The sequence below is a fragment of the Camelus dromedarius genome, chromosome 18 (assembly GCF_036321535.1).
Source record: "Camelus dromedarius isolate mCamDro1 chromosome 18, mCamDro1.pat, whole genome shotgun sequence".
NCBI classification, from domain to species: Eukaryota; Metazoa; Chordata; class Mammalia; order Artiodactyla; family Camelidae; genus Camelus; species Camelus dromedarius.
The window spans coordinates 12,809,167-12,833,155 of NC_087453.1; the positions used below are offsets into that span (position 1 = coordinate 12,809,167).

At 49.2% G+C, this 23,989-nt stretch overlaps 1 protein-coding gene across 1 annotated transcript; it reads right to left on the reverse strand.

Annotated features, from left to right (window-relative positions):
• On the reverse strand, nt 1–21,150 carry GDAP1L1 (ganglioside induced differentiation associated protein 1 like 1). The gene is made up of 6 exons (XM_010977735.3): nt 20,826–21,150; nt 13,818–14,010; nt 12,634–12,807; nt 9,523–9,620; nt 8,654–8,768; nt 1–371 (listed from the first exon to the last, which is right to left on the reverse strand). Exons 1-6 carry the CDS (start codon nt 21,003–21,005, stop codon nt 28–30), a joined length of 1,104 nt encoding a protein of 367 aa, XP_010976037.2. The 5' UTR covers nt 21,006–21,150; the 3' UTR covers nt 1–27.
• Nucleotides 21,151–23,989: the final 2,839 nt, after the last annotated feature.

Below are 23,989 nucleotides of genomic sequence, written 5' to 3' on the forward strand. Positions count from 1 at the left end.
GTCAGACACCAAGCCCGGGGCCTGGCTTTAGATGTATTTTTTCTTGAGGTACCAGTAGGCAAAGTAGCCCATCCCACCCAGGGAGCCCATGAGGAAGGATGCCCCAAAGAAAGACGGGGGTTTCCGCTTGACCAGCCGGAACGCATTGGGGATGACAGCCGACAGCAGAGTGGTGTGGATATCGCCGAGAACTTTTCGGAAGGCAAAGCGTTTCTGGACCCTCTCAAAGAAGGACTGCAGGTTGGGCCGGCTGCCATCTTCCCAGTATTTCTTGGACAGTCCTAGGAATTTGAGGCGGTGCAGGGTGGCTCCCAGGAGGACATCAGCGAGGGTGAAGGCACAGCCACAGAGCCACAGCTCACATTTCTGCCCTAGAGTGGAAGAGAGAGGAGATGGGGGTGGGAGGGGTCAGCATTCTCCCCACCTCCCCCATACACTCCGTCCTCTCTTATCAACGCCTCTGGCTCCTGCCTGCCTGCCGTAGCGGCTCTGCAAGGTCGCCCACTCCTGTACAACTTCAATGATTTTTACCATATGTATGTACTACCTCTGTTATTTTTTTTCTTAAAATCAACTGACTGATAAAGTGCAAATACATGTATTTAAACTCTGGACTCATATATCCCACTGCCCGTTTTTCAGCTCCACTTGGGTGTCCACTCTGCATTTGAAACTTCACATATCTAAAACTGAATTCTTGACTGTCACCCCCAAACCTACCACACTCATCCCCATGTCAGTAACAGAGCCTCAATCCTTCCAGCCACTCAGCCACAAGCCTCATGCCATGTCGAAATCTTCTCTTTCTTTCATACCCCACATACAATTTGTCAGCAGTTCCCATCAACTTTATTTTCAAAACATATCCCAAGTTTGATATTACCTCCACTGTTACCATCCTGGTCTTAACAAATGTTATCTTCTGCCCTTGACTCCCTAAAGTCTATTCTCAGCACAGCAGCCAGAGGGATCCTGTTAAAACTTAAGTCAGATCCTGTCCTCCTCTCTGATCAAAGCCCTCTAATGACCCCCTGTGGTGATTAGAGTAAAAGCTGCCATCCATCCAATGGCCTGGAGGTCCTACGTGATCTGGTCCCCAGGTACCTTTCAGATCGAGGATTCTACTCTCCCCTCCCCCTTAACTCACTCTTCTTCAACCACACCAGCCTCCTTGCAGTTCCTCGTTCCAGGCACGTTCCCACCCCAGGGCCTTTGCACCTGCTGTTCCCTCTGCTTGGAACACTCTTCACCTACAGAGCCGCAGAGCTTGCTAGTCCTCCACCTCCTTCAGATCTTTGCTCAAATGCCAACTTCTCAGGCAGCTTCACTGACCACTCAGTTAAAATTGAAACCCCAACCCCAGCAGTCACTCTCCTCCTCCCCTGCTTTGTTTTCCTCCATACAACTTAGCTCCCTCATTCCACCATGTATTGTAGATGCTCATTTTGTTTATTGCCTGTCACCCTCTACTAGAATAGAAGCTTCACGAGGGCAGGAATTTGGGTCTGTCTTGACCACAGCTGCATTTCCTGCACCTAGAACAGTGTCTGGCTCACTAAATCTTTACTTAATCAATGATGGATGAAAAAGGAAACTGTATTATAAACAATGTCATTTGCCATAAACTATGTGCAACGATAAAAGTGCGTATAAGAAAACCAAAACAAACACTATTAAGTTCCAGCTGGAGACGCTTGCCCGCCAAAAATCTCTGAGCCCAAGACTTGTTTATTTGAAGAAAGGAGCAGATATTAACACATAACCCCTTTATATACTAACATCATACTACTACTCTTTCTTTAATCAAAAGAACTGAAAAGAATAATTCTCATTATGTGGTTTTGTATTATTTATCGCCATGGTCATGTGTCATCTAAAATTAGCCTGCGTGCCTAGGGAAGACTTTGTTTTGTGCAACATGTTTCCCCCAGACGTTTAGACTTGAGATTTTGGAGCCCCTTTGGTCTCCTACATCACCTCTAGGCTCAAAAACCCTAAATTTTCCCCACTGACTACACGTTAATGTCAGATTCCTTTGCCTGACTTTTAAGCCCTTTCAGTAGTTAGTTTTGTTCAAACGTACTTCTCTGATCTTGACTTACCTTGATAGGCCAACAACATTTCTATCAAGCAAGGCACGCTCATTTCAGCCTGTGGCTCTTTGCCCCTGCTGTACCCCACGCCTGGAATGCCCCCCTCCCTCTCCACTTCCTGTGAGGTCTGCTTTTTGGGGAAGCTTGCTTCTGCACCTTTGGAGAAGTGTTCCTTTCAGCTCAGAAGTTCCATGAGCCTAATGCCTCTACCCTCAAAGTCTGAGCATCCTGCCCACCCCCTGCTGTCATTCTGTGTCTTCATGTTCATTCATTTACTCATTTATCCAACAAATGTTTATCTGGTAGGATGCGCTGGGCATGAAGACTTGACAAGACACAATGCCTTCCCTCAAGGGGCTCATGGTCTCACGGGAGCAGGAGTTAAAGTGTAATGAAAGCTCTAATCAGAAGTTTGTTCTTGAATGTGGAACCTTCAAAATGCCTGTGTGACACCTGAGGGGAGGTGGTGTCTGCAGTGAGAGGTAGAGGTGTGCATCATCAACAGTGGGATGGCTTCATCGAGGGCATGAGTGGAGACAGAGCTGAGAACAGGACCAAGGGCTGAGCTTTGGGGCTTCAAGATTTAGATACTGGGCACCAAGAAACAACCAGCAAAGGTGCGTGAGAAGGAGCAGCCTGTGAGGTGGGAGATGCCCCAGGAAAGTGCGACGTCCCAGAAGCCAAGATAAGAAAGTGGTCCAAGGAGAGAGCTCAGCTGAGTTCAGATACTGCAGAGAAGTCACAGAAGAGGAGGCTGAGAGTTGGCGATTACATTTGGCAACCGGTGACCTTGACAGGAACAGTTGGGGTAGATGCTGACGATGGAAGTCTGGTTGGAGGGAGTCCAAGAGGGAAAGGGAGGAGAGGAACTGGAGACAGCGTGCAAAGGTCACCCTTTCAAGGAGTTTTGCTGTAGTGAGAAGGACACACCCATAATGTGAGATGGGTCAAGAGAGTTTTTGTAAGTTGGGAAGAAAAAACCAGCACGTTGATGGGAATGATCGAGCCAAGATGGGAAGTGATGCTACAGGAGAGAGTGGAGAGTGACTGATGGGGATCCTTGAGTGGATGGGTGAGCACGGATGGCACCTGGTACACAGAGGAAGGGACTGTGTTTAGCTCCTTCGAGAACAGTTCATCCTTGGTAATGAGAGGGAGTACGGGGAACCATCTTTCATCAAATCTGAATTGCCGTCCAGTGTAAGACAGCCACCCTAAAGAAAACAAGTGATGCCGATTAAACTACTAATTGTGGGAAGCCTTCCAGTTTCAGAGATGTTGGGATGTGACTTAGCAAAGGTGCATCTTAGAATTGATAAAATACGGTGTACTAATGTTGGGGGGTGGGTAGTTATGGGGGTCAGAACTGTGAAGGGAAGGCACAGCCTGTGAGGTAGGAGACGAGCCAGGAGAGTGTGGTATAATTTCCTTAATCTGTACAACAATCCTATCAGATAGATGCCATTATTAGCCCCATTTTACAGATAAGGCAATCAAAGCACAGAGAGGTTAAGTAACTTGGTCAAAGCCACACAGCTAGCAGAGGGCAGAGGAGAGTTGGATTTGAACCCAGGCCATCTGGTTCCAGAGTCTGTGCTTGTAACCACTACATTAAGCTGCTTCTTTCCGCATGCAAATATTCACACATGCATGTATCTCCACAGACATGCAGGCCCCTTTCAATAGGTGGGTGCATTCTTTGAGTCTGTGTAGATCTGTGTGTCTGCATCCTGCATGGCGTGTTTGTTTACCCATGTGAATGCCTGCTCAAATCCCTGCAGCTGGTTGTGTATTTGCATGTGGATAGCCACACGCATGGGCATTTGTGTCCATGCAGTGAGGGGACTACCACAGGCATAAGTGAAGCGTGTGTCCACATCGTTTGGTGTTTGCCTGCAGACAGGTAGATAGTTCACAAGCGTGTGGGTGTGTGTCGCTATTTAAGATTGTCCATTCCTGTGTTTATGTCTGTAGGCAAACACTGATAGACATGACTATGTATGTCCGTGGTCACGGGTAGCTATCTGGCATGTGGCCGGAGGGCCTGACCCCTTCCGTTCCCTCCTTCCTGCAGTTGCGTGTTCCTTCACCAAGCCACAGCCCTGGATGAACCCCATCTTGTCCCTTCTCCGAATCTGCCAGCTGAGCCTGCTGGAGACACTTACCCTGACCGGTTACGCTTTAAATTCCTGACCACCAGGCCCAGGAGGGCCGGCAGCGCTGCCCCGGGTCCTGGAATAGTTCTGGAGAAGGTTTGCTTCCTCTCCCCTTGCGGAGACAACAGCACATCTTTCATCTTCTCTCCTCATACCTGGTCGTTCTCGCTTAGCTGATGACATCCCCTCACCCTTCATTCAGAAAATAGGAGCCTTCGGACACGAAAGCCCTCACCCCACAGCGTGAAACCCACACTCCAAGCCCGTGCGCTTGCCACCCACTGAAACCAGGGCAGCGTGATGCGCCCATGCACAAAGCCAGGTCCTCTGCGGCTCCCCGCGTCCATCCAGCGCTGCATCTCCTCCCGTACCCTTTCTAGATCCACCCTCCTCCCTTCCCCACGCTGCTCTGGCCCCAGGAGGCCGATGCGACAGATACACCACTGGGGCTCCAGGGAGGTTTGGCCAATGGGGAGCAGAGGCAGAAGATAGGACGGGGTGGGGGGTGTGAGCGAGGTCAGGGTCTTAACTTCCCTCAGTTTTCTCTCTGCGGGTCATCAAGGGTTGACTGTGACCCTAGACTGAAAGTCACAGCTCCTATCTTGTGGCCCTCAGCACAGCCTCTCTATCCTGGTTCTGAATCCTCCCCAGCCTGGGTACCGCACTTCTCCGTTTGGTTCCCCTGGGTCCTGCCCACACATCTGTAAAGGGTCCCTTCATGAAGCCCTCTTGATTTACCCCATTTGAGGGCACTCTGTGTTCCCCCGGGGAGCTCTGCCTGAAGTACACCCCTCCTGTCGGCTCATGGACTCGGCGTCATGGTCCTGCATCACTGGTTTCTCCTTTGCACTGGGTCATTTCTACCAGCCTGAAAACACACTCTTGCCTCTCCTATCGCAAGATAAAATTCCTCCCTTTGTCCCGCATCTTTCTTCAGGCACCACCCCATTTCTCTCTTCCTCTCTACAGCTATGCTTCTCGAAAGGGTCGTCTGTCTTCTCTTCTTTCCTCCCATTCACTCTTCAGCATTTTGCCCCCATGTGCCAGTGAAACTGCTTGAGACAAGGTCACCAACAGCCATGGGATGAAATCCAGGGGATGCTTTCCCATTCTTGGTTTACTCAGCCTCTCTGCAGCACCTGACACTGTCTTCTGTCCTTAAAACAATCCTTTCTGGGTTATGACACAAGAGTCCTCACACCCCAATGGCCACTCTAACTCAGTCAGCTTTGCCAGCTCTTCTGTTTCTAACCCCTCTCAATGTCAGGGAGCCACGGGGAAGGGGTGGTAATTCTAAAATATGATACAGTATTTGTCTTTCTTTGTGGAATCTAAAAAATGATACAAATGAATATGTATGCAAAACAGAAACAGACTCACAGATTTAGAAAACAAACTAACAGTTACCAAAGGGCAGAAGGGAGGCGGGAAGGGCAAATTAGGGGTACAGGATTAAGAGATACAAGCTACCATATATAAAATAGATAAGCAACAAGGATATACTGTGTAGCACAGGGAATTACGGCCATTATCTTGTAATGACTTTTGATGGAGTATAATCTGTAAAAATACTAAATTACTATGCTGTACACCTGAAACTAATATGATGTTGTAAATCAACTATACTTCAATTAAAAAAAGAAAAAGAAAAAGTATGCCCACAGATTACTTGATACATATCTCTTGGGTGGAACCCAATTTTCCTCCTCTTGAATACGGGCTGTATTTAATGACTTGCTTCAAAAGAACAGAATGTGGCAGAAGAGACAGAATTCAACTTCCAAGGATAGGACATAAAAGATAATGTGGTTTCTGCTGTTTCTGTCTCTCTGGGGTCACTTGCTCAGGAGGGAAAGCCAGCTGCCATGTTGTGAACAAACTCAAGCAACTCTGCTAAGATGCCCATGTAGTGAAGAGTCAGGGTCTCCTGCCAACAGCCAGTGGGGAACCTCTAGTTAAGACGCATGTGAATGAGCCATCTTGGATCGTTCAGCTCAGAGTATTGCAGCCCCAGCCAACAGCTTGACTGCAGCCCGCATCACGCAGCCCCAAATTAGAACCACCCAGCTAAACTGTTCCAGAATTCCTGACTCACAGAAAATGTGTGATATAACAAATGTTTTTTGTTCAAACCGCTGAGTTTGGAAGCAGTTTGCTATGCAGTAATAAATAACTAATACAGCAGGGTCTTCATTCCTCTTTCTGTCTCTGTCTACTCTCTTCCTAGGCGAATCATCCAATTCTATGGCTTTAAACACCACGTATATGCTGAAGACTCTCAAATCTCCATCTCCAAATTCTGGCCTCTCCTTTGAAAGTCAGGTGAGAATATTGAATGGCTTATGTGACATCCCCTCTGGGGCATTTCAAAGGCATCTCAAACTCATTCGGTCCCAAACTGAACTCTCAGTTCCCCCTTGCCCAGATTAGGAAATGGTACCACTTAGTAGCTCAGACCAAAACCCCAGGAGTGACCTTTGATTCTTTTCCCCACCCACCACCGCCCTCCCCTCAACACCCTCAAGCCTGTTCATTTTATTTCCAAACTACGTCTCAAGTCTTTCATGCCTCCCAATCTCCACTGCCACCATCTCAGTCCAAGCCACCATAATCTCACCTGGGCTTCCGTCTGCTTTGAAATCCATTTCCACAGCAACCACAGTATTTTTAAAAGTAAAATCAGAACACCTCACCCCTGGGTAGATTGCAAGAATGGCCACAAACTCCTCCCATTCCTGCACGCATGCCCCCTTGCAAGGGCTTTGCTGCCCCTGCCATCAAGAGGTAGAGTCCAACCATCCACTCTTTTAATCCTGGGTCTGTCATGTCACTTGCTTTAGCCAGTGGGACTTTAGTAAATGCAACACAAGCAAAGGCTTAAATGTGTTTGCACATTGGGCCTTTGCTCTCTTGCTGCTCTCAGTAACCCTGTGATCACCATCATATGAAGAGCCTGGCTTAGCCTGTTGGATGATGGGTGAAATGTGGTCCAGCTACTTCCACTGGCCCCTGAACACTCTTCTGTAATGGCCCCTCCCCAACACCCTCTCTGATGAAATGAGAAAGTTCCTTCTTGGGGTATGTATTGCTTTTACTTATTTAGCCATACTATGCTTTTTTCTAGAAAGGATTTAGGAGAGCTGGCTTCAGCATGCATGACAATGTCTCTTGTTTAGGACCTTAGGTGCCTGTGTGTGCCTTGTGCTTGAGGCCTCAGCTGTGAAATGCTGGAACCATCAAGGGGGAGCCTGTTCTTGCCCTAACTATGCCATTTAAGAGCTGTGTGACCTTGAGCAAGTCATTTCAACTCTGAGCCTCAGTTTTCTCATCTGGAGAATGTGCGTGACTTTAGCTGTCATATGAAATAAACTACTATGTTCCAGGTACTGTGCTGAGTGCTTTTAATTTTTAAGAGTTCAACAAGATGGCGTTAAGATTTTCAATTGTACTATTACCATCCTGTTTCACAGATGAGGAAACTGAGGCTCCAAAAGGGAAAGGAACTTGTCCAAGTCACACAGTATAGGCAACAAAGCTAGAACCCTAACTCAGGTCTGTTTGACGCTAAACCCATCTTTTAGAACACCGTGCTCCACAACCTTCGCATGTACACAGACCTGTGTGTGTGTGTGTGTGTGTGTGTGTGTGTGTGTGTGTGGAGCTGTGAGTATAGCAGTGTATGTTGCATGGGTTACACAGGTTTGTATTGTTGGGGAGACCAGACTAACAGGCCACCTAAAACAGAGCAAGATGGGAAGGTCCTGAATGAAATTTAAAGAATGGCGTTGGCAAAGATGGTGTGTAAATGTAAAAAAGAGCATGGTGGTGTGGAGAGGGCACTCCATGCTGGAAGAGCTGCAGGAGGCAAGGTGTGGAAACAGGAATGAAGCAGGCATGCTTGGGGTCCAGAGAAGAGAGCCACTTGAGAACAGGAAGAGGGAAGGTCAGAGAGTCTGGGTGAGCCTGGATGTCTGGCTGAAGCATGAAGGAGCCATAATATATCCTTGAGCAGGGAAAGGTGAGATGGTGTGGTGGGTATTAGTCACCACCACCACTACCATCATCATCTTCATCAACCTTTATTAAACACCTACTATGTGCTAAGCACTCTCCATATATTATTTTGTGCAGTGCTCAACATCTCTCTGAAGTAGGTCTTATTATTATCCCCATTTTATAAATGGGAACCTGAGGTCCAGGGATGTGAAGTACCTGACCCATGGTCATTCAACTATCAAGTGGCCAAGCTGGGACTTAAACCTAGGTCTTCCTGACTCCATGGCCCATGATCTTAACCACCCAAATGGTTCTCCAAGATCACTGGGGAAAAAGATGCTGGGGCTGTCGTGGAGAGGGTGGGCCGGATTGGCTCCAGCACCCACCTGCCCCAGAGCTGGCACCCACCCTCGTTCTCGAGCTTCCTCTTCTCCAGCTCAGCCTCGATCTGGTCCAGCACCATGGCCAGCTCCCCAAGGATCTTCTTCAGGTAGCTCACATCATCATGCTCCAGGATCTTGGCCTGGGGGCGGGACAAGCAGGAGCTAGAGGAGCTGAGTTGGCCTCAGTAGAGCAGGGATGACCAGGGATGGAAGGATCTTGGCCCAAACCCCCTTCTACAAACCCAGGCTCCAAATATCCCCTCAAGTGCATAGGATACCCCACTGTTACAAAGCACCCTCATCTGGTGCTCACAGCTGTCCTGTGAGCTTGGCTGTCCTGGCCAGATCCCTTTCATGGGGCTGGTCCACTCATACACCAGCTGCTGTGAGGGCTGGTTGATAATGGCTCATAGCTGCCCCTTCTTCAGAGAATTGCTCTCAGCCAATGAGGAGCTTCCTGAAAATATTTGGGATGTAGCCGATAACTGGCTGATACAGGGATGTAAAAGTTTGTCTCTTTATATCAAGAGACAGACTTTGTGGTGCCATTTGTGCTCCAGAGCCCCCTGTGGAATCAGGTGAACTTGGCCCCTTCCTCATTCCTATCCCATCCTTACTGGGTTCTCCTCAGAGCATTCCCTTAATACCACACTTACCCAAGAACCTCTGTCTAATGCTCTGCTCTTAGGGACCCAAACTAAGACATGAGGAAAGTGAGACTCCAGGAGGACAGTGACTTGCTCAAGGTCAAAGAGCCAGTAAAAACAGAGGAGACAGGATTGGGAAAGCAAGCCATGGTTTTTCCATTTCTGCTTAAAACCAGCTTCTCCCAGTTGTTCTTTTCCATGGAAAAGATGGTGGGAAAGGGGACTGAGCAGGCTAGGAGGCACTCACCATGAGCTTCTTCTGCTTAGAAAGGTAGGGCTCAGAGAGCTGGGGCTCCTCTTCATGGTCCAATTTCATGAAGTCCGTGGTGGCATTGGCTAAATGTCCTGCAGAGAGAATAGGAAAGGTCCTGTTCTTCTGATACCTGGTGCTCTTCCTTTCCCTCCCCCCACCTGACTTGGAATAGGTCCCATTCAAACACTAATCGGGGAGGCAACAATATCAACAGGCATAACTAGTAGACACTATGTCACTACAGGCTGGGACATGGGGATGGGTGAGATACCATCCTGCCCTAGGCTCAGGCTAGTTGGAGAGACAGACTGATAAGAGATACAGATGACACTGCACAACCAGTCTCTAATGAAGAGTGAACACTGGGCCACCTGCCTGGGGCTCAAGGTGTCAAGAAACCTCACTGAGGAGGGGACTCTAGGGGATGAGTAGGAATTTGCCAGAAATGAATATCACCCTAAACCCAGGCTACCTCATACTTCAATGAATGTCTCCCCTTCCTGTAGTGAAGAAATAGGTTCAGAGAGGCTAAATGGTGTTATGCACTAGTAAATGACAAGCAGATTTTAATCCTGGATCTGTCTGGTTTTCGGCCTAGCACTCACTCACTATAACCCACAAGTAAAAACTTGTTTAATGCAAAAAACCAAAAAACTCTAAGAGACCTTGGTATTTTGAAACTTCTACTTCTGGTGAAGCAACTTCCTTGAAGGTTTAGGGACACATTGACCATCTTTTCTGGGAAAACTGGCCTTTTAAAGATGCCAGAAGACCAGGGTGATAGAATGTCGGTCAGTGATGGAACTCAAGGCAGCAGGCTGAGAATTATTCTTAATGGGAGAGAGGAAGTGTCCTAAAATCTAACTTTGACAGTCTAACTGTAAGCAGTGGGTTTTATAAGAAGAGGTAGAAGTATTAAGTGGGATAAGATCCTGGGGTGTGTTCCATGATTGGGGCAGAGTTTCTCTGGGATTCTTAGCCAGTAGGTCTGAGACATGGTGGGTCAAGTGTGTGGTGGTGCCCAGTCCTGCCCTGCCCTCTCTCCTGGGCCCCAACTCCACTTGGACATCCCTTAGGACCCTCAAACTCATCCAGGCTCAACCAACCTCATCATCTTCTCTGCTCCACCTGCTTCTTGTCTGCATTCTCCCCAAACTGCAGCACCCTTGCCCCACACTAAGCCAAGCCAGATGCCATATGGTTGTACTCACATCTGTCTTCTTTCTCCTCCCCAAACCACATCAATCCCAGCTCCTGTTGATTTTCCTTTTTAATCTTTCTCATATTTAACTTCTCCCTTTCAATCCTCTGACTCTCCTTTAGTTCAGACCCCCCCCCCCATTAATCTCTTGCCTGGGTGATGGGACCCACCCCTGTCACCTGCACTCTCTCCCCTCCAAGCCCTTCTCCCTGATCATCCTTGGATGTTGCTACATCCCAGAAGTCTTCCATGACCCCAGAGTCTGGGATGGGCATCTTCTCTGGCCCCACGGCCTCTACATTCCCCTTACCATAACACCAATTGGTACTAGGTTAGAAAAATTTAAATCAATTAGTTTTGAACAGGTTATACATACATACTTATCTAAAAATTCAAACAATATTAAAAAGCGTATAGTGAAAAGTAAATCTCTCTCCTCTCAATCTGTGGTCCCTAAGATCTGCTCCTCCCATCTTCTCATGCATCCCTCCAGAAATAGTCCTGGTGTTTGCAAGCACCTGGGTATCCATTAATGATAGCACACTAGATGCATTTTTCTACTTACTAATACATCTTAGCATTCCACATGCCTATTATTTTTTAACAGCTGCACAGTATTCCACTTTTTGTAAATACTAGAATGTATTTCCCCAGTTCCCCAATCATGGACAGCTGGGTTATCCCAGCCTCTTGCTACTAGCACTGATGCTGCAATGCATATCCTTGTACACACTTCTTGGTGCACACATCCACCTGTAATGGCAGGACAATCTCCAAGGTGTGGGCCTTTTTATATTTGATACAGAGTGCCAGACTTTCCTCCTAAGAGGCTGTTCAAATTTACTTAGTCCTGCTCTGTAATCACCTGGCCGTTTGTCTTTCTGCTTGAAACTGTGACACTGTGAGGGTAGAAGCTGTGACTGTCCCCATCTGTTCCCAGCCCCCTGCCCAGGTCATAGAGACCTCATAAGTGTTATTGACTGAATGGGGTCAGGACAATATAGATAAATCCTGAATCTTGTTCAAGGGTACTCTAAAGGGACAGAACTGAGTTCCACAGCCTGCCCCACTTTAGGACATCAGCCTCATTCCTTTGAGAGGGAGGAAGTGACCATTTACCGAGCACCTATTATCTACTTGGAACCATCATGCTTCATCTGTGTATAGGACTCCATGGTGGTGTCTGCATAGAGCCTGGACCAAAGTCTGTAAAAAGCTGGTGATGGATGATCTGATTTAATCCAGCCCTCATCTACTGGGTGCTGAAAAATGAAAGGGTAAGCTTGGCTGCGGACACATCCAGACTGGCGGTTAGGACCATATATGTGATGCTTGAATCTGAAATCAGACACCCTACTGGGGGCCTTGCAATATCTGGGCAGCCGTCCTTGGTGACACCAGCCCTGATGTCACTCTGTGCCCTGGGCTGCCAACCCCAGCTCTGCAATCCTTGGGCCCCAACCCAGGTGTCTGGGGCTGGGATGCCCATGGAGAGATGTCCCAGCTCCCATGGACAAGACAAGCCTCTGGGGAGGGAGGCGCAGATAGCCCTATAGGCTCTGTATGGGATGGCAGGACAAGAGGAGGGGGCAGGAGAGGGGAACGAGAGAGAGACAAGGTGAGAGAGAGAGAAAGAGAGAAAGAGATTGAGACTGACCCAAAGTGAGAGACAGGGAGCTGAACAGAGACAGGCACAGGAATGGAAAGGTGGGCAGAGGCAGAGAGATATCCACAGGGAAGAGGCAAAGAGGAGGAAAAGGAACAATAAAGGGAAGAAAGCCAGTAAGAGACATGAGAGTGGGAGGGAGAGAAGCAGGAGTGAGGACGCCTTTAACGGGAGGAGGTGGGCAAGGACAGGGTTACCCTGGGGCTCCTGCAGCCCTCACCCCGACTCTGGCACTCACTGCGGATCTCGGCCGTGGCGTACTTGGGGATCATGGAGTCAGTGGTGAGCTCGGGGTGCAGGATGCAGCCGTGCGTGTAGGCATCCATGGGCAGCGCATCCAGGAGCTCACGGTACTGCAGCACCCGCGCGTGCTGCGGGCTGCCTGCCTCGGGCATCAGCGCCACCACATGCTCTGTGGAGCACAGCCAGGGTCGGATGGGGGGCGGAGGACCCAGCCTCCACCACCCGCCCCCCTGATTCAGAGGGGCCAGCCTCTGGTACCCCATCCCCCAACACCAGCATCTTGGAACCCTAAATGTCCAGAGGTTTGGGGCCCACCCCCTTTCCTTGACCCTTGAGATAAAGTCCCCATCAGGTTGACCGGGGATCCTAATGGTTCTGGCCATCTATCTGTCCTCAGTAGAGCCTGCCAAGCTGTCCCCTGAGAGGCAGCTCCTCAGCTGCCAGGCTTCTTGCCAGGTGGGGGTCTAGGTCTAGTGTTGCCGCACTTGGGGAGACACTGGGAACCTGGATGTTTGAAACTGAACTCCTTGATTTCTAAATGTTGGCAATTCATATTCTTAAACAGTGTATGTCTGGGCCCTGATTCCCTCTCAGCTGCATTTGCAGCCTCTGCCATGGGCAGTGAGCTCCTGAACTTGAGCAAGGGCAGACGGAGGGTGCAGGGAGGCAGGGGAAGGACTCAGGGTTCTGTGGGGTTCTGGGGTGTCTGGCCCTGCTGATGTCTGCAAAGCTTTAGGGTACCTGGGCCCATGTCTGTGGGGTTTCCAGAGAGGCTGTGGCACTGACTATGCTTACAAGGTTTCAGGGGGCTGGGCCATGCCCGAGTCCTGGCAACCCTGGGAGATCTGGGCCCTGTCTGTGGGGATTTAGAAGGGGGTCTGGGTCCTGCTTATGCCTGACTGGCTCCTGATGGTCTGTGGCCATGCCTGTGACTCCGGAACTCTTGGGGAAGGGCCCCAGTGCTCCAGTGAGGGGTGGTCTGGGCCATGCCCTTTCCCTGAAGTGCTGGGGTCCCTGGGGATCTGTGGCCATGCCCGTGGCTCTGCGGTTTCTGGGGCGGGGGGGAAGCTGAGTCCTGCCTGTAGCCCCATGGTTCCTTTCTGGGGAGACTGGCTCCAGCGGGTTTCCGCAGGCTTCCCAGGGTTCGGGGGCCCTGTCTGAGCCCGTGCTGCCCCCTACCTCCCGTGAAGGTGCGCTCCACGTAGTCGATGATCTGGTCATAATCGCTGATGATGTTGTCACGGTGGATGATGACAGGCACCTCCTCGCCCAGGTTGAGCCGCATGAACCAGGGCTCTTTGTGCTCGCTCTGCGGCAGGCTCACGTCGCGCTCCTCACATGCCAGGCCCTTCTCGGCAATCACCAGCCGCACCTGCAGGCGCCAGGGTCAGAGCGGGGAAGGCGGGCGGACATAGGGGGACACTCTGCCTAGGTGGGGTGGGGGCATGCAGGGAGGGAGGTCAGAGGTCACACACAGAAGGGGACACTGTTGCTTCCAGCCCATTCCTGGGCCCCCTGCGGTGCAGGTGGGGGGATATCTCCCAGAACCCTTGTGCCTGGTGATAGAAGGAACATAGCTCTGCTCTGGGGACAAGGGACATGCTGCCTGGTAGTTACAGGGCTGGGTTTCATAGCTGGGCATACCTGGGATAGGGTTTCTGGCTCTGCTGTGTTTGTGTGAGTATGGGCAGATTCCTTACACTTTCTGAGCTTCAGGGGTTTTCTACTTGCAGAATTGAAGTATTAATAATCATTGTCATTATCATGATTGGACTCTCAGCCTGGCCTCCAGGTGTGGATCTGGCCAGGAAATTTGCAGAAGTTCTTATCATCATTATACTCAATAGCAAAATTTCTTAAATTCTTTGAGAAACAAAGTTAGGTGAAAAATAATTTGCCAACATCAGCCAAGCCTTTTATTGGCCCCAAACACCTTCCCACCTGGTTGTTGGATGCTCACAATAGCCTTCCAGAGGAGAGCAGAGCAGGGACTATCTCCCCATTTTTCTTGATGAGAACTCTAAAGCCCAGAAAGGGCAACTAACTTACCCAAAGTCACACAACCAACTTAGCAGTCGACCTAAAACTAGAAGCAGTGGTTCCTGACTCCTAGACCAATGTTCTCTGCCCTGAGGGCTCCTTCCAGGGAGTCCTGGGCCTGCCCCTTCCTGAGTCTTTCTCTATTGTCTAGGGGGTCCCAAACATTTGAGTTGTTAGATGCTAATGGAGAGCCTTGAGGCTGGGCCTGCGCCAGACCCAGCCCAACATTTCCAAGCTGGAAGATGGTTAGTGATAACCTAGTGCAAATGTCCCCTGTCTGTGAACTGAGGCTTAGAAAGAAGGCTGGGTTCTTCTGGGGTCCAATGTTCCCACCAAAAGGATGGCAAGCTCCACTCCTATATGTGCCTCCCTACTTCCAGCTCCAGCCCGAGAGAAAGAGGGGGCATCCTGAGAGAGGCAAAGGCCTGTTCTCACTGAGCATCAGTGTCCCCCCTACACATTGAAGTGCTAACTCCTGAGACTGGGCATCCCCATCCTCCCTCCCAGATGCCAAGAGTTAAGCTCCCAGAAGAGGCAATGTGATGTTATAGTCAAACGTTGGGCTGGGTGTCTGTCAGTTCAAATCTCAGCTCTAGCACTTAATTGTTAGATGACTTGGCTTTACAAGTAAATTTATATCTGTGTGCCTCAGTTTCCTCACCTGTTCAATGGGAATCATATCAGCAGTTCCTTCAGAGGGCTGTTGTGAGGCTTAGATACATTAGTCCCTGTGGAACAGTGCCTGGCATACAGTAGGGAGATTGTGTCTTAGCCACTTGCATTAGACAAAGTTTTAGAGGCAAATAGACCTGGACTTGAAGCCTGGCTCTGCTGTTTATTTGCTGTGTGACTTTGGGCAAATCCCTTGACCTCTCTGATTCCTAGTTTCTGTGAAATGAGGACTGTAATTTACTCCTTCAAGGTTGTCAAGAGGTTGAGATGGAATACATGGATAAAGTCCCAGGTTAATGCATGGGTTCCAACATCACTATTATTATACACACACACACACACACACACACACACACACACACAAACACACACGCACACACACAGAGACTGCCCTGCACACCTGGTTGATGTCCTAAAGTACTTCCCCCACAGCTAACATGAATAGCCCCTTCTGTTTCGTGGACTATGGGGAAGAAGATATAATCGGCCCCTGAACCCTCAGCCCTCATCCACAGATTCATTTGCTCTAATAGCCAAAAGCAGGTCCTGCAGGCAGGACTAAGAGGCAGGGACTCAGGTCCTCAGCCTGGCTCTGCCATGGCAATGTTGTGTGACTTTAGCACTCTTGCTGCCCCTTCCTGAGCTTCCTTTTAATTATTTGTAAAATGAGGGGCTGGATTCCACGTTCACAGCATGCCCCGTTGCCCTGCGGCAAGCTGACGCTGCATTCAGATCCTGCAGGAGACATGGCCAGCTCCGCCCTCCTTGGCAGGGGGAGGGACTGTGGCAGAGAGTGAACACCTGCGGGTGGCATCTGTTGGGTCTAGGTGTGTGTGACAACTGCATGAGTGAGCAAATATCTGTGCGTCTGTGCCTGTGTGTGCACAAGTGTGGGTGTGTATGGATGATTGTACAAATTAGTGTGAACATTCAAGTATTGTGTGAGCATGTGTGCATGAGTGTGGATATGAGCGTGAGTGTGTGTGTGCCCATGTGTGTATGTGTAGTTGTGAGTGGGCAGGAGCAAGAGTGTGTGTATGTGTGTTTTAGAGGTAACTGAAGGGTGGTACCTGGGCGATGGAGGAGCCCCAGAGCAGCTGAGGCTGGAGTTCTGCTGGACCCAAGCCACCCCATTCCCTTCCTGCTCATCCTGGCATCCTCCTGCCAGGCTCCTCCCCGCTATCCAGCCTCTGGGTCAAACTGGGATCTCTGAATGGATGGAAACAGAAATTAAATCAGGCCTCCTCCCTTGGCAGGTCCAGACGTTTGGCCTTCCACCCTGGCAGGGCACCTACTCCCAGGGTCTACTCCCCAGGCCTTGCCCTTGGACTCCAGTGAGGGTGCCTGGTAGGGCTGCAGCCTAGGGAGGGGACTATCTTTAGAGGCATAACAGTCCTGCTTGGAGCTGCTTTGGGGTCATGCCGGCAAGCAGCCAAGGAGACTTTCTCCTTTAGTTGAGCTGCAGGATACAGCCATGTGCAGTCCTGCAGGGGAGAGGGTGTGGGAGGAAGTCAGGCCCAGGGGAAAGGCAGGCAGCCACCAAGGCCATCTGCCATCTCTGCCTCCTGGAGGCTGGACTACACTTAGGTGTTCATCACTGAGTGTGACCAGACATCAGCCATCTCTGGGCAAACTATCTCCCCTGTGGATGCTAGAAATTCACCCACTAGTGCTTCATTGTCATGGTTAGGCACTGTCCCCTCTCACTTAGGCCCTTGTTTGTGAGAAAACTATAATGGGCTGGGTTGGTGTCTCTGCCTAGTTGTTTAGTTGCTGTATGACTTTGTAAAAGACACTTAGAGTCTCTGAGCCTTAGTTTATTTATCTCAAATATTTAAAAAATTTTTTAAAAAATCAATAAGCTTTATTTCTTGGAGCAATTTTAGACTTACAGAATCAAATATCTTTTTATGTAACATCTTATGGCTTTTATAAATGCACCACTTTTCAACACTTGTTTATTGAGTGTCTACTCTGTGCCAGGTCTTGTTGTAAGTACTGGAGACTCAGCAGTGAACAAAAGCAAAGATCCCTGCCCTCAGGGAGCTGACATTCTAGTGGGGGCAGACAGATGATAAGCAGTTAAAATTGATAATGGTATGTCAAAAGATAGTGAGTTCATTAGAAAAAAGAAAAAACATAGAGTCAGATAAGGGAAATTCGGGGTGCTGGGGCATTGGGGAGACAGGTGGCAATTTTAAATAGGGTGACTCATTGAAGTGGGTCTCTCTGAGAAGGTGACCTTTGAGCAAAGAATGAAGTAAGGGAGTGGTCCACACAGAGTTCTGAGGAAGGGAGTTCCAGGACCCTCAAGAAATTCGCAAATAAATGTTTTGTTATTGTTAAAAGAGAGGTGATGGGGAGCCAGCGCAAAGGCCCTGAAGTGGGAGCATGATTGACATGTTTGAAAAATGGTGAGGAGGCCAGTGTGGCTGAAGCAGGATGGATGGGTGAGATGAGAGGAGAGGAGGTCAGAAAGGGTCACCACGGGGGCTTTTAATTGAGATTCCCAGACTCAGGGGTCTGTGAACAAATTCAGGGAGTCCTTGAGCTAGGACGGGAAAATTACATGTTTATTTTCAGTAATCTCAAACTGACACTTAGCATTTTCTTCAATTAGGAGAGTAGGCGACAAAGCATGGTAGTGTTAGCAGCACCTGTAATATTGTCACCACTAGGAATCAGATCTTTTCATCACTTCACTGCTGTTGCAGTTACATCAGTCACAACTCCAACATTCCAGTAGTTATCAGTCCTGCCACTAGACTGTGATATGATGTGTTAATATAGAAACATATATTATTATATAACAAATTTGTTTTGAAAATATGTCAACAGCTATACTTCAATATGATTGGTTTCCTTTCTAATCTAATAATCCTGTGTTTTTTTTTATTTTTCTGAGAAAGTCCATAGGCTTCCCCCAATTGATAATGGGCCCATGACCCAAGCAAGGTTAGGATCCTGCAGTAGGACCTGAGGCCATGATGAGGACTCTGACTTTTTCCCAAAGGGGCTTGGGAGTCACTGCAGGCTTCTGAGTGAGGAGTGGTGAGATCTGTAGTTTCTGCCTGTGGATCTCCTGGGGGTAGGTGTAGGGGTGGTAAATGGTCAAGTGCAGCATGGACAAGTCTGCAGGGCCAGTGCCTAAGAACTTCAACAGCAAGGCCAAGGTGGCAGGTAGAGATCATTTACTTCCCTTCTTCCATGTCTGGGAGGGGCCCCCAGGAACTGTTCTGCATGTAGGCAAGGCCCTTTAGGACTGACAGGATGGAAGAAAACTTGCCTGCTATCCTCCTACTTTGTGTCAGACACTTAACACATGTCCATGTCCTCTCAATTCCCTAGGCATCCTGCAGGGTAGGATGTAAAAGTCCCCTTTTCCAATGAGGATGTTAAGACACAGAGAGGTGAAATGACTTGTCCAAGGTCACGCAGCCAGTAAGCACTCAAGATAAGACTGGAACCCAGAACCATCTGACTGTAGAGCCCATGTGCTTTCCACTAGGCTACACTGCCTCTAGAAACTACCATGGGCCCCTGGGCAAGGAGAAGGCCCTGGCAGGAGAATGTTAGGCTGCCTTGGTCAGAGGCTTGGTCACAAATGGGATTGCAGAGGGTGGTCCCATTCCTAACTGACGGGCCACCTTAGCCCTGAGCTCAGACTGAATAAAAAAAGATTCAGGAGGCTTCCACAGGAGATGGTGGTGGGAGGTATCACCCCTCTGCCCCTATCCAATCATGGCCACTGGGGCCTAGCTCCTAGGTTCTGGGCAGGAGGAGATCCTGGCATCTGGAGGTCAGTCTGATTCATCCCCCAAAACCCAAAAATGTGCATAGAGCCTGGCATGTGGTAAGTGTTCACCACACATGTATAGAATTCATGGATGAGTCCCAGCATGACCTTGGTTAACTCCAACTGCTCTTTACCAAGCACTTTAGTGATATCATAACACCCGCTATTAACAGAGCCTTGACACCACGCCAGGCACTGCTCTCAGCACTTATTGTACATCATCTCATTTCACCATCACAATAGCCCTCTGAGGAAGGTACTGCCATTAGCTCCATTTTACAGATTTTAAAACTGAGGCTTTGGGGAGGCAAAGTGACCTGCCCAAAACTCCACAGTGAATTATTGGGGAAGATGGCTCTCCCACTGGGGACTGTCCAGCCTCAGAGTTTGTACTGTATACCAGCAACCGCTCAAAGGGGAACTAGTGGACAAGCTTCATCAGCATCATCTGGTAGCCTGTTAGAATGCAGCATCTCACTCCGGACTACTGAATCAAATACCTTCATACCCACTGAATCAAAATCTCTGGGATGGGACCCAGCATTCGGTGCTTTAACCAGTAATGTATGCGCAAGTTTGAGTAGTGCCAGTCTAGAGCACTAAGCTATACTGCCTCTTCAGTAACCCTTGAGAAGGGGTTGCAATTAGAAGAAATAGCTATTATTATTATAATCCCATTTTCCAGAGGATGAAACTGAGCCTGGACCAAGAATCAAACCAAAAAGCCTGGCTCCAAGGCCCTATCTCAACGAAATCTGTTTCTCCATCTGGAAAGTGAGTGAATGGAACAAAAGGATCTTCCAGGGAGAAGAGAGGTCAAAGGGTCAGGCAAGGGGTGATGCTAAGGCCCCAGCAGGACTTGCTGCTGGGACTTGGCCATGGTGCTGAATCCATGCCCCACAGCCAACCAGGGTGGGAGACTGCGCCCCTAGAGGCACCCTGGTCTTACAGGCGCAGTGCCCGAACCTCACCTCCCAGGAAGCGGGAACCCCAATAACTCAACACCAGGCTGGATTCCCAGCTGCCTTCCAGTTCCCCCGGGTCTGAAAAGGGACTGTGGGGCCATCTATGCCTTTAAGAGCAAAAAACACAAACCTTATGGCCCAAGCTCAGCTGGTTTGAGGAGATGGGTTAACTCCTTCCCTCTCAGCTCAAGATTAGGGGAGGTGGGGGGAGGGCTGGGGACAGATACTTCAAGCCCCAGTTAGAGGAAGGCCCCCAGCTGCATAGAGGAGCAGAGGCGCTGTGACCTGAAGGCCTGTGGGATCTGGGACAGCAGCAAGGAGGGAGGGCCCGCGATGGGACTAGCAGGGCTAGAGGCTGGACCCCAGGGTGTGCTCCTCCCCGCCCCCTCCCACAGGCCGCCTTCCCAGCAGTGCCCATTCCCTTCCCCTTGCCTTTGTCTCTTCTCAGCCCTCCAACAGACCGGGTATTTCTGGGAGGGAAAGAGGTAGAATGGGTGTTCCTAGAATTAGGGACAGTGCTCCTGGGGCCCAAGACAGGGCCATTCACCTCCCAGGAGAGCAGCCCAGCGTCCCCGTCCTCCAGCTCCAAAACCCCAGATTCTACCCTCCAGTCTCTCACGAGGTCTTCAGACCCCTTAAACCCTCCCGGATCCCCTCCCCCAAGCCTCGTAGCCACTGGGCACATCGGGTTCCCCTGCTCCCTCCGAGCTCTACCTTCTGCGAGCTGAAGGACTGGGTCCAGTGGTACAGAACCAGGCTCTCCTTGGGCCAATGGGCGTGGCTGGCCGTCTCGGGCGTGTCGGGGGCCTCCACTGGCTTGGCCGCATCGCTCTCCAGCGCCGAGATGGGCCACCAGCTGCAGTTAGTCGGGGTCAGGTTGTTGGGGGTCGCCATGACAGCCCGAAATCAGAGGGAGGAAAGAAGGAGGCTCCGGCGGGTGGCGGCGGCTCTCTCGCCCAGCATCACATGGCCTCCCTGAGCCTGCCCCTCTCCTTCGCTCCCTCCCTCCCCTCTCCGTGAATGTCATTACTCACTGGGCAAGTGGGGGAGGGGCAAGGGGGGATCCCGGGAGCTCCTTTCCTCCTTCCCTTGGCCCGCCCCTGGTCTGTGCCAGAAAAGCCGCCAGTCCTGTCAGGCTCGGTGGAAGGGTGCGAGGAGCCATAGGAAAGTGGTCCATGCCCCCAAATAGCTAGAATCTGGCCAGCCGCCTGCCGAAGATGCCACCATTATAAACGCATTCTGCCTCTCAACCTTCTAAAAGGCATATAGGACAACTGGTGTTATAGGAATCCATTCCTTTTATAAGCTGGTGTCTGGAAATAGCTTGTCTCTCTTTGAAGCTGTTATTTTCTAACTTTTCTCCTGAAGGACCTCTAAGGGCGGAAGGGAACAAACTATGATTTATTGAACAAACACTTACATAGCACTTACTGTGTGTGTCCAGGCAGTGCCGTAAGGCCTTTACAACCATCAGCTCATTTAACCCTCACAGTAATCCTATTAGCCTCATTTTACAGAGGAAACTGAGGCACAGAGAGGCTAAGTGACCCTGCCCAAGGTCACCTAGCTAGTAGGTGGTGGAGCCGAGATTCGAACCAGGCTCCAGAGTCTATGCTTTTAGCCATAAGGTCATACATAATATGATATTAATATAAATGACAACACAGCGAGCATTTATCAGCCCAAGCACTTTACACACATCACTCGATTCATCTGCACGGTAATCGTTTTTCCTGGATGAGAGAGGTGAGACTCAGAGATGTCAAGTCGTTTGTCCAAGGTCACATCTTCACCTTAGGAGACTGAGGCACAACCAGAGGAGCCCTGTAATGCCTTTGTCGTCACATGGTTTATCCTAAACTTTCATGGGAACTTTACATAAAGTTCCTTAATATACCCTTACTTACCTTGCTATGAAGTTTTATTTATCATTGAGCAAATAGATGCACCAGGAAAATAAACTTCTTAGGTTGCCCTGCTCCCCCATGTCATGCTACCAAGGACTCCTGGGCCCAGACTGATAAGCATGGCTCTGGAGGAACCAGTGTTTTTCCTTCTATCAGATAACAGAAGTTCTGTGGCCCAGGGGTTTCCCTTTTTGCTTTGGCTGCCAGGAAGCTTGGAGCTAAATTTTCTATTCAGTCCCAGTCACCACATTAGCCTTTCTGGTTCAGCAAATCTCTTTTTATGAAAATGTCATTTCTTCTTTCTCCTCTAAGTGTCTTGTTCACAGTTTGATTTTGCAAAGAAGGATATGGTATGTCTTGAGGGAAAACGCAAATGTCTGTGAATTCAGGGAAGTAAGACCTTAGAAATTTGATCAGTGGGGAAAATCTGGGCCCCTATTTGTGTCTTTTACCTGAATGCATCCAGAGAGCCTGACTCAGAGCAGCCACATTGAAACATGTATTATTTCTCTCAACAAATATTAATTGTGCACTCACTATGTGCAAAACACTTTTTGAGGCAAAGTGATAACACAGACACTGGCCTACTCTTTGCATTTTTCACTCAACAATACATCTTGGAAAGAGCTTCCTATCAGCACAGGTCTAATCTATAATTTACAACAGTCCACACTGATGCACCATAACAAATTGATGGATATAAGTATGCTGTTTCAAGTCTTTTGTTATAAAAACAATGCTGCAGTGAATATCCTTGTGCACATGTTTGAAGATAATCTGTATGATAAGTTTCTAGAAGTGGAATTGCTGGATCAAAGAATACGTCTTTGCCAAAATCCCCTCTAAAGAGGCTGTACCAATTCATACTCCCCACTAACGATCTACAAAAAAGCCCATTTCCCTACACCCTTGCCAACATGGCAAATTTTTTTAACTTTTTCTTTTCTGTGGGTGAAAATGGTATCTCATACTTTTTATTTGCTTTTCTTTTATGGCATTTTATTATTTTTAAAATTCCAAACATATAAAACAGAAAAGAAAATAGCTCAATGAACACCCATGTATCTATCACCTAGATACGCTCCATTATCAGGGTTTGTACAATGGTTTTCTAATTTTGTCCTTTCATCTGCGTGCATCAGCTGACATTATTTGAATTGCATTAACTATAAGTGGAGTTGACCATCCTTTCAAATGTTTAAAAGCCATTTTAATTTCTTTCCCAGTGAGTTGTCTGTGTTTCCGTGGGGACCTGGGCAATTATAGCACAGCATGATGAGTGCTGTGACAGTGTAAGGACATAGGGTTGTGGTAAAGCTGGGAGGGACATCTGGCCTGCCCCCCAGGCACCGGACATGCCAGGGAAGGCTCTCAGGAGGTGGTGGCTCTCAGTATGGGTTCCTCCAAAGCAGACCCTGAGGCAAGAATTGAAGGAGAACCGGTTAACTGGAGAGATGAAGGAAATCCTGGAGGCAACTGGGGAAATGAGACAGAAAAAGCAGCCAAAGAAGTTGTGTCATCAAGTAAGTTAGCACCATGAGTGGCTGGAGCTTAATCCCATGGGGAAATTCTGAGGCCAGCATGAAATGCCTCGGCGTTATCCACTGGAGGAAGAGAGCTGGGGTAGGTATATGCCAAGTCCAGTCTGTCATTACTTGAGGGTTGCTTCGTAGGGGAGTGTTAACTCCCCAGCACTTCCAAGTCTGCCCTGCAGTTGGCAGGGTGGGTTCCAGTGACCACAAAAAGCCCTCAGGCAATAAATGTGGGCACTGCCAGTTAGCTTCAACCAGCATGCACTGAAATGGTAAATGAGAGGACATCCGTGAAGGGACCTCTAAGCAGAGACTTTGAGGCTAAGAAGGCATGAGTCTGTTGAGAAGACAGGGAAAGGGATGCGTCTCCAAGTAGAGAGAGGAGCAGGTGCAAAGGCCCAGAGGTGAGAGCAAGAGTGGTGAGTTTGGGGGACGGATG